The sequence below is a fragment of the Nerophis lumbriciformis genome, linkage group LG19, assembly GCF_033978685.3.
Source record: "Nerophis lumbriciformis linkage group LG19, RoL_Nlum_v2.1, whole genome shotgun sequence".
Classification (NCBI taxonomy): Eukaryota; Metazoa; Chordata; class Actinopteri; order Syngnathiformes; family Syngnathidae; genus Nerophis; species Nerophis lumbriciformis.
In genome coordinates this window covers 28,815,443-28,826,624 of record NC_084566.2, presented here as the reverse complement: position 1 = coordinate 28,826,624, position 11,182 = coordinate 28,815,443, and the positions used below count along the sequence as shown (strand labels likewise).

At 41.3% G+C, this 11,182-nt stretch overlaps 1 protein-coding gene across 1 annotated transcript; it reads right to left on the bottom strand.

Annotated features, from left to right (window-relative positions):
* Nucleotides 1–1,418: 1,418 nt before the first annotated feature.
* On the bottom strand, nucleotides 1,419–10,585 carry LOC133618560 (uncharacterized). Its single transcript, XM_061979039.1, has 4 exons — nucleotides 10,268–10,585; nucleotides 10,078–10,130; nucleotides 4,897–4,987; nucleotides 1,419–4,825 (listed from the first exon to the last, which is right to left on the bottom strand). The coding sequence occupies exons 1-4, from the start codon at nucleotides 10,470–10,472 to the stop codon at nucleotides 3,819–3,821; spliced, it is 1,356 nt and encodes a 451-aa protein (XP_061835023.1). The 5' UTR covers nucleotides 10,473–10,585; the 3' UTR covers nucleotides 1,419–3,818.
* Nucleotides 10,586–11,182: the final 597 nt, after the last annotated feature.

Genomic DNA, 11,182 nt, shown 5'->3' with positions numbered 1-11,182 from the left:
CGCGTGAGGGTAAACACGATTGACGACCTGTTTAGCATTAGTGGTGCGTTCAAGTAGTTTGTGGAATAGGTTTTATGAAATAACTTTTAACACCAAGGAAACCGGAAAAATAAGTTGTGACCTGTTCTTGAACCAATAAATACAGAATGATGATTTTTATTTTTTTTTAATCTACAGTAATTACAGACGCTGCTGTTAATGTGACGTCACGGGTTAATTTTCCAGTTATCTGGAACGCACCATCAAGTCAGCATTATAGTCTACCGAACAAGGAACTTTCACTTTGTGTGACATGTTATTACTTCTTAATAATTAAGATGATATTCCTATGTAAATTATTTTATACTAGTAGTTTTACTGAATATTTTGTTTATTTATTCTTACTGTCTGTTGCGAATAACTTTTAGCTACAATGTTTTAAGTGCCATACAAATAAACATGTTTTTATTTAAGCATCTATTACACTACATGAGGGTTGTACGGTATACCGGTATTAATATGGTACCGCGATACTAATGAATCATATTTGGTACAATACCACCTCTGAAAAGTACCAGTACTATGTTCACTATTTTATTTAAGGACAAACTTGCAATAAAAATCATATGTTTAAGAGTTTTTGTTAAAATAAAGCCAATAATGCAATTTTTTGTGGTCCCCTTTATTTAGAAAAGTACCGAAAAGTATCGAAATAATTTTGGTATCAAGACACTACACTACATGTAAACATATTTTGGCGATTTTTATTTTTATTGTGTGCAACTTTCTGTTTTTGATTCGCAAGAGTGACTACACAAAAACTAGTAAAATATTTTTAAATTTTCACATCGACTCAATATTTTATAAATCATTATGCTGCAAACCCAAAACTAGAAAATTCCAAAAAGTTGATGTAACATCTAGTAGACATCATGACGCATCCATCTGTTGTTTTGAACAATAATTTAATAATAAATGAACACACAAAGTCAATAGAAAAAGAGTCCGAGTCATGCAGGTTTCCGCTGTGTTGGACAACATGGTATCTTCTGATGTGACGGGGCTGGGGAGGGGGAGTTTCAAGCATCTCGGAATCCACGTTTCCGTTAAGAAGTCAAGTCCCGTTGAAGGTTTTAAAATGTAAATCCTTATAAGCTGCACAAAGAGCACAGTGATAACATAAGTTGGACACACTGGGTAAAAGGCGCCAATTAAGTCTTCATTTTTCTCTGTGCTTCCCATTCCTGAAGTGACCGTTCTTTGTCCACCAATTATCACGCTGTACTGTCTGGCTTCACCTATTTAGGAGTACTTGGTACGGCAAAGGAAGGGTGTCAAACGTGTTATTTTGGTAGTAACAACTACTTTTGACTAGAGATGTCCGATAATGGCTTTTTTGCCGATATCCCGATATTGTCCAACTCTTAATTATAATACCGATATCAACCGATACCGATATATACAGTTGTGGAATTAACACATTAGTATGCCTAATTTTGTTGTGATGCCCCGCTGGATGCATTAAACAATGTAATAAGGTTTTCCAAAATAAGAGAACAACTTCAACTCAAGTTATGGAAAAAAATGCCAACATGGCACTGCCATATTTATTATTATTTAAGTCACAAAGTGCATTATTTTTTTTAACATGCCTCAAAACAGCAGCTTGGAATTTGGGACATGCTCTCCCTGAGAGAGCATCAGGAGGTTGAGGTGGGGTAGTGGGGGGTGTATATTGTAGCGTCCCGGAAGAGTTAGTGCTGCAAGGGCTTCTGGGTATTTGTTCTGTCGTGTTTATGTTGTGTTACGGTGCGGATGTTCTCCCGAAATGTGTTTGTCATTCTTGTTTGGTGTGGGTTCACTGTGTGGCGCATATTTGTAACAGTGTTAAAGTTGTTTATACGGCCACCCTCAGTGCGACCTGTATGGCTACTGACCAAGTATGCCTTGCACTCACTTATGAGTGTGTCAAAAGCCGTATTTATTATGTGATTGGGCCGGCACGCAAAGGCAGTGCCTTCACGGTTTAATGGCGCTCTGTACCGTATTTTTTGGACTATAAGTCACAGTTTTTTTCATAGTTTGGCCGGGGGTGCGACTTATACTCAGGGGCGACTTATGTGTGAAATTATTAACACATTACCGTAAAATATCAAATAATATTATTGAGCTCATTCACATAAGAGACTAGACGTATAAGATTTCATGGGATTTAGCGATTAGGAGTGACAGATTGTTTGGTAAACGTATAGCATGTTCTATATGTTATAGTTATTTGAATGACTCTTACCAAAATATGTTACGTTAACATACCAGGCACGTTCTCAGCTGGTTATTTATGCCTCATATAACGTACACTCAGTGAGGGTTGGTCTCCGCCAGGGCTGCCCTTTGTCACCGATTCTGTTCATAACCTTTATGGACAGAATTTCTAGGCGCAGTCAGGGCGTTGAGGGTATCTGGTTTGGTGGCTGCAGGATTAGGTCTCTGCTTTTTGCAGATGATGTGGTCCTGATGGCTTCATCTGGCCAAGATCTTCAGCTCTCACTGGATCGGTTCGCAGCCAAGTGTGAAGCGACTGGGATGAGAATAAGCACCTCCAAGTCCGAGTCCATGGTTCTCGCTCGGGAAGGGGTGGAGTGCCATCTCCGGGCTGGGGAGGAGACCCTGCCCCAAGTGGAGGAGTTCAAGTACCTCAGAGTCTTGTTCACGAGTGAGGGAAGTGTGGATCGTGAGATCGACAGGCGGATCGGTGCAGCGTCTTCAGTAATGCGGACGCTGTATCGATCCGTTGTGGTGAAGAAGGAGCTGAGCCGGAAGGCAAAGCTCTCGATTTACCGGTCGATCTACGTTCCCATCCTCACCTATGGTCATGAGCTTTGGGTCATGACCGAAAGGACAAGATCACGGGTACAAGCGGCCGAAATGAGTTTCCTCCGCCGGGTGGCGGGGCTCTCCCTTAGAGATAGGGTGAGAAGCTCTGTCATCCGGGGGGAACTCAAAGTAAAGCCGCTGCTCCTCCACATCGAGAGGAGCCAGATGAGGTGGTTCGGGCATCTGGTCAGGATGCCACCCGAACACCTCCCTAGGGAGGTCTTTAGGGCACGTCCGACCGGTAGGAGGCCACGGGGAAGACCCTATATATCCCGGCTGGCCTGGGAACGCCTCGGGATCCCCCAGGAGGAGCTGGACGAAGTGGCTGGGGAGAGGGAAGTCTGGGCTTCCCTGCGACCCGACCTCGGATAAGCGGAAGAAGATGGATGGATGGATGGATAATGTACACTTATTCAGCCTGTTGTTCACTATTCTTTATTTATTTTAAATTGCCTTTCAAATGTCTATTCTTGGTGTTTTATCAAATAAATTTCCCCAAAAAATGCGACTTATACTCCAGTGCGACTTATATATGTTTTTTTCCTTCTTTATTATGCATTTTCGGCCGCTGCGACTTATACTCCGGAGCGACTTATACTCCGAAAAGTACGCTACTTCTTCCTACATCAGTGTACACAGCGGCGTTTTAAAAAGTCATACATTTTACTTTTTGAAACCGATACCGATAATTTCCGATATTACATTTTAAAGCATTTATCCGCCGATAATATCGGCAGTCTGATATTATCGGACATCCCTACTTTTGACAATGAAAACGTACTAAGCTGGACAGTACCGTTTGGTGGAAACGCCGCAAAATCCTTTGAAAAAGTCTTTAAAAAGGAACAAACCACTTTAAAAATCCTACATGGAGGTTTTTCTTGCATAGTCACAAAAAAGCTCGAATGCTCTCCAAAGACAAGCGAAGCAAAAAAGGCTGGCTCTAGCGCCACCTGCGGCCAGCCTCAGCCATACGTATGAATGACGCAGTGGCGCTTCAGGTGGTGCATGAGGATGAAGGTCTTGCCGCACTCGGCGCAGTTGTACGGCCGCTCGCCGCTGTGCGTGCGCTGGTGGACCCTCAGGCTGCTCTGCTGCGTGAACCTCTTGCCGCACTGCAGGCAGCAGTAGGGCTTCTCGCCCGTGTGCGTGCGGTGGTGGATGCTGAGGTGCGACGAGCACTGGAAGCCCTTGCCGCACACCGTGCACCAGAAGGCTCGCTTCCTCTTGTGGCTCTGCTGGTGCAGCTTGAACTGGTGGAGGCGGGCAAACGTCTTCCCGCAATGCGAGCACACGAAGCCCCGCCCCCCACCTGAGAACGGCCGGTGGATGAGGTCAGAATGGTGGCCGGCTGTAAAGGTGCTGTGCGACGCCGTTGCGGTCGGTCCGTCTCCGGCGGCGTGTCCCCCGTTTTGGCTGCACCTTAGAAGTCCATGTGAGAGGTTCCTCTGCATGTAGACCGGATCCTTGTGCCTGTCCGCCTGCGAGGCTGTAGGCGGGGGTCTGGGCTGAAAACCGGACAACTGCGGGTCCTTGTAGTCGCTGTTGTAAACGCCATTACAAGACCTCTGGGAGGAAGGCGGCTGGACAGTTGATGATTTGCCAGAAAGGACGCGAGCGTTCGACTGCTCCGGGAAAGAGTCGGAATACTCGTCGACCACGCTGGAAAAGTCCGGGAAACTGGAGTCGATGTCGCCGCCTTCGATGATGGACGACCACAGCTGAGTGTCCCTCTCATCCAAAGACAAGTCAGGAAGTTGGTTCTCTTTGGCCGCGCCCAGTTTGCACCCGCCCTCCGCTTTCTCCGTCTTGACCAGCAACGAGAGTCCGCTTACCTCGCCTACCTGCTCACCTGAGACGAAGGCGTCTACAAAGTCCAAGGTCTTCTTCCCTGAGACGTCGGTGTGAGCCAAGTGGCGGTCCTCCTCGAACCTCTGACCCTCTTCAGCATTCTGGTAGTGCAACGCCGCACCTGCCGGTTCAAGACGAGAAGATCAGCGCGCGGCTCCGATTGAAGCGCATCACACCAAGTCCGATACTGACCGGCCCCGGTGGGATTATTGATCCACAGCACCTCGTCCAAACTCTCTTCCTTGATCGCAAAGGAGATGGCGGCGTCTTCCAGTACAGGACACTAGAAAACAAGAGCAGAAATGTGATAAGATTGACAATACAAGTAGACATTTGTGTCCGTATTTATTAATAAATACAGGGTTTGTTTTAACCCGTGTGTGGTGTTCGGGTCTGTGGGACCCGTTCTCATTTTTTATTAAAAGAAAAATGATACAATTAGTTAATTTTTCAAACTGAGACTCACTGACTTTGGCTCATTTTCTGTGAAGAACATACATCAGAATACATATTTAATGAGCACACACCATACACCCCCACTACACAGTTCTATTACATATAAGATGTCCGGCTCCACTGGACCCGGGGCTTATAGAAGTGTGGAAATTGATGTTCTGTGTACCACACGCACCCACCCACGCCCACACACACACACACACAGCAGGCCTAGACAGGAGGAGGACAGAGTGTAGGTACACAGAACATCAGAGGGTCAAATGTGTGAGAAAATGAGAGCAGACAGTGTTGACAAACAATGTTGCAACCTTGTGTGGGAACCGCAGGTGCAGAAACAAAAGAAGAATCCCTGTGGGATGCAGAAACTGGCAGAGAAATTTTCCGTGCAACGTTCATATTGTTGTTACTCAGCCAGCGTTTGTGGGTCTGATGGACCCGTTGCATTTTGTGGCTTTTAATGCCTCACAATCAAACACTTTTATGTTAAAATACTGAACACATGTTTACCTTATCCCAATAAACATCTGTTCAGTATTTTAACATAAAAGTGTTTGATTATGAGGCATTAAAAGCCACAAAATGGAACGGGTCCATCAGACCCACAAACGCTGGCTGAGTAACAACAATTAAGATGTGTAGCAAAGCCTGCTTCACCCCTCCCCCCTAAGTTGTCCTCTGTCAATGGGTGGGTGTTAACAATTAACATTTAATAAAGTGTAAGCCATTTTTCTGAGCCCATTTTTTATTAGCACAATTGGACAATATGACGCGTACCACTGTTATTGTAAAGGCTAGACGTGTGTGACTGGTGGGAAAAAGAGAGCTAACGATAGTGGCCGTGTGTGGACATTAGGCGAGACTGTTTAAGTGTCTCTCGAGTTTCTGCTTGCCAACGTTTTTGCTGAGCTCGCATTACGTCTTACCAGACCATTGGTTACAATAGTTTACCATATCGAGCGCTTCAATAGTCTCATATTTGTGATAAAAAAGCGTCACTCTCTACTTCACCTCTGCATCATACAAGCAAAGTGACTGGTGGTATTGTAGATCACATACATTTGGTGTGAGAAAAGTGTTGACACATTGGCTAGTTTTAATAAAAACTGTTTTCTTCTCCATTCTTCTCTTAGCTCTCTAAATCGTGCCAACAAGTTTGTTTTGAACCTTCGTCCTGAATCAAGTCTTCACATGCGCAGAAACATGGAATAGTTCATTTACTGAAAAGGGATGGGGAGCTCTTGAAACAATCATGTTTGGTTGAGCATTTCGAGGTATTTTTAAGAACATAAATTAAGACTAAAATAAAGAAATACCTGTTTTAAACAGAAGACAACTTTATTAATCAATTATATGAGACTTCTGGCGGCCCCTAGAACTCCTGAAGCCCCGGCAATGGCGTGTTTGCTTAACCGCCTTTTCAGAGGCGGTATAGTACCGAATATGATTCATTGGTGTCGCGGTATTATACTAATACCGGTATACCGTACAACCATAACCCTAACCAAATTAATCAATGTAATCGTTACAGCCCTACTTACATGCAATGTGCCATGTTTCCACTCCACATTAGTAGGAGCACCACCTTATTGGAGCAGTGTTTTTCAACCACTGTGCCGCGGCACACTAGTGTGCCGTGAGATACAGTCTGGTGTGCCGTGGGAGATTATCTAATTTCACCTATTTGGGTAAAAAATATTTTTTGCAAACCAGTAATTATAGTCTGCAAATGATGTGTTGTTGTTGAGTGTCGGTGCTGTCTAGAGCTCGGCAGAGTAACCGTGTAATACTCTTCCATATCAGTAGGTGGCAGCCGGTAGCTAATTGCTTTGTAGATGTCGGAAACAGCGGGAGGCAGTGTGCAGGTAAACAGGTGTCTAATGCTTAAACCAAAAATAAACAAAAGCTGGGTGCCCCTAAGAAAAGGCATTGAAGTTTAGGGAAGGCTATGCAGAACGAAACTAAAACTGAACTGGCTACGAAGTAAAAACAGAATGCTGGACGACAGCAAAGACTTACTGTGGAGCAGTCCCCACAAAGAAGGATAAAAACAACTGAAATATTCTTCATTGCTAAAACAAAAATATTGCTCAAAGGAAGACATGAAACTGCTACAGGAAAATACCAAAAACAGAGAAAAAGCCATTAAAATAGGAGCGCAAGACAAGAACTAAAACACTACACACAGGAAAACAGCAAAAAACTCAAACTAAGTCAGGGTGTGATGTGACAGGTTGTGACAGTACACCTACTTTGAGACAAGAGCTTTAGTGATGCATGGTTGGTTATGGTTTAAAGTCATATCCAACAATTGCGACGACAACTTTTTACTGTCAACTGAGTTTCGTTTTTTTACGATTTCTGCTGGTGGTGTGCCTCCGGATTTTTTCAACGCAAAAAGTGTGCCTCGACTCAAAAAAGGTTGAAAAACACTGTATTAGAGTATAGCCAGCAGCCCCCACCCATCTTGTTATTGGAAAAATGTATTTCTTTTTATTTATCATTATTCTATGTTGTATATTTATGATCCGTTTTTAAATTGTACTGTTTTGCCAACAAAACTTGCCAACTTTCCATCTCTATTTTACGAATGTATATCCTTATTTGCTACTTTCCATCTCTATTTTACGAATGTATATCCTTATTTGCTACTTTCCATCTTTATTTTATGAATGTATACCCTTTATTTGCTACTTTCCATTTTTATTCTATGAATGTATATCCTTATTTGCTACTTTCCATCTTTATTTTATGAATTCATACCCTTTATTTGCTACTTTCCATTTTTATTTTATGAATTCATACCCTTTATTTGCTACTTTACATTTTTATTTTATGAATGTATATCCTTATTTGCTACTTTCCATCATTATTTTATGAATTTATACCCTTTATTTGCTACGTTCCATTTTTATTTTATGAATGTATACTCTTATTTGCTACTTTCCATCTTTATTTTATGAATTCATACCCTTTATTTTCCACTTTCCATTTTTATTTTATGAATGTATACCCTTATTTCCTACTTTCATTCTTATTTTATGAAGGCATATCCTTATTTGCTACTTTCCATCTTTATTTTATGAATGTATACCCTTTATTTGCGACTTTCCATTTTTATTTTATGAATTATATCCTTATTTGCTACTTTCATCCTTATTTTATGAATGTATATCCTTATTTGCTACTTTCCATCTTTATTTTATGAATTTATACCCTTTATTTGCTACTTTCCATTTTTATTTTATGAATGCATATCCTTATTTGCTACTTTCATCTTTATTCTATGAATTCATACCCTTTATTAGCTACTTTCCATTTTTATTTTATGAACGTATACCCTTATTTGCTTCTTTCCATTATTATTTCATGAATGTATACCCTTATTTGCTACTTTCATCCTTATTTTATGAATGTATATCCTTATTTGCTACTTTCCATCTTTATTTTATGAATGTATACCCTTATTTGCTTCTTTCCATTAATATAGCCTTACAGCAATAAGTGTTTACATTTTGCTTTATATTTATTATTTAACTTCTTTTTTTGTCAGGTTTTGTATTTGTTTTGTATCATCCCGTGAGGTGTATATTACTTTTTTTTTGTTCGGTTTGTACTTCATGAAGTTTTGCACTTGTTGTGTTTTTTTTTTGTGTGTTTTTTGTTTATTTTCATTATATTTGGATGTATTTGTTTGGTTTGTATGCTATCCATTAAGTAAGACTACGTATTATGTTGAAGGGGGCAGGAAAATATAAGATTTACTTCATCCTGTTCCTTCTCAGGCATTGGTGTGTAAATGTGTGTTTAGTTGCTGAGGTTTAATTGTCTATTGATCAAAGATCCACATCAATGAAGGAGATAAATAAAAAAATGAAATGAAAAAATTGTATGAATGTATACCCTTATTTGCTACTTTCATCCTTATTTAATGAATGTATATCCTTATTTGCTGCTTTCCATCTTTATTTTATGAATGCATACCTTTTATTTGCTACTTTCCATTTTTATTTTATGAATGTATGTCTATCTGTGTTGGCCCTGCGATGAGGTGGCGACTTGTCCAGGGTGTACCCCGCCTTCCGCCCGAATGCAGCTGAGATAGGCTCAAGCACCCTCGCGAGCCCGAACGGGACAAGCTGTAGAAAATGGATGGATGGATGGATGGAATGTATACCCTTATTTGCTTCTTTCCATTATTATTTCATGAATGTATACCCTTATTTGCTTCTTTCCATTATTATTTCATGAATGTATACCCTTATTTGCTTCTTTCCATTATTATTTTATGAATGTATACCCTTATTTGCTACTTTCATCCTTATTTTATGAATGTATATCCTTATTTGCTACTTTCATCTTTATTTTATGAATTCATACCCTTTATTTGCTACTTTCCATTTTTATTTTATGAATGCATACCCTTATTTGCTACTTTCATCCTTATTTTATGAATGTATATCCTTATTTGCTACTTACATCCTTATTTTATGAATGTATATCCTTATTTGCTACTTTCCATCTTTATTTTATGAATGTATGTCTCTCTGTGTTGACCCTGCGATGAGGTGGCGACTTGTCCAGGGTGTACGTCGCCTTCCGCCCGGATGCAGCACCCCCCGCGACTCCAAAAGGGACAAGCGGTAGAAAATGGATGGATGGATGGATATTTTGCCAACATTATATTCAAGTAGCTGCACTCCACTATCCCGTTAGTCTTCTCATTACAATTGTGTTATTTCCTTTGACATGACTTCTTCAGGCTCCTGATTGGCTGCTATGACGTCACAGTGATGAGCTAGAGCGCCCCCTCTGCTTTGGAGTGCACCAAAACATTGTTTTCATGTGGCGAGAGGTGGCTATTTTGTCTGCAATGCTTCGAAAAGGTGTTGGCTTTTAAACAAGTAGACACATGCTCACCTTGGTCTCTTGTGGAACGTTTCCAACGTCGCTTCCTTTGTGCATCATGTTTGCTGACAGCAGAAAAGCAAATTGTTCAACCTGGTTATCATAAACATTAGCGGTAAAACCATGAATTAGTCGTAGCATGACATTGTCTTTTGTCTCTCACGCAATAATAACAAATGCTAACAGTATTTTTTTTTTTTACCGAAGGCTCGCTGCAGCTGAGCGTTTTTATTCTCCACCATAAGCACTTTCCTCTTCAGCGCTTCATTCTCGTTTTGCTTCTGGGATATTTCCAGGTGCAAGAAGGCACTATTGTCATCCACTAGTTTGCTTATTTCTGACACCGCTGCTTTGACCAGAACCTCCAGGACGGACGACAGCTGGCTTTGGAAGGAAACACACGCCATGTTAAGCCAAACTGTGATTTAAAAAAAATAAAAAAAATATGCCTAATAGTTAATATTTGTGAGACACGAAGATTATACTCGGGGAGAAAAAAACATCCATTTCTTTTCAGGTTCCTCGCAGGCGGTGGCGTCACTTCCGTATGGGGGAGGGGCTTACCGTAAATGACAAACTAAAGACGCGCGGCATTTTTTCCATGTGCTTTATCCCCAACCACCGGTCCGGGGACCGGCACCAGTCCGTGACAATTTCATTTATAACCGACCGCATTTCCCACCAGACACATTGTTGTGGTGTTGTTGTGTATTGTTTTGTTGGATTGATCAATAAAATAAATAAATAAATAAATTCAATGTTACGTGCGGTGATTTCTCCAGATTCTCTGAACCTTTTGATGATATTACGGACCTTAGAGGGTGAAATCCCTAAATTCCTTGCAATAGCTCGTTGAGAAATGTTGTTCTTAAACTGTTGGACAATTTGCTCACGCATTTGTTGACAAAGTGGTGACCCTCGCCCCGTCCTTGTTTGTGAATGACTGAGCATTTCATGGAAGCTGCTTTTATTCCCAATCATGGCACCCACCTGTTCCCAATTAGCCTGCTCACAAGTGGAATGTTCCAAATAAGTGTTTGATGAGCATTCCTCAACTTTTTTGCCACTTGTGCCAGCTTTTTTGAAACATGCCACAGGCATCAAATTCCAAATGAGC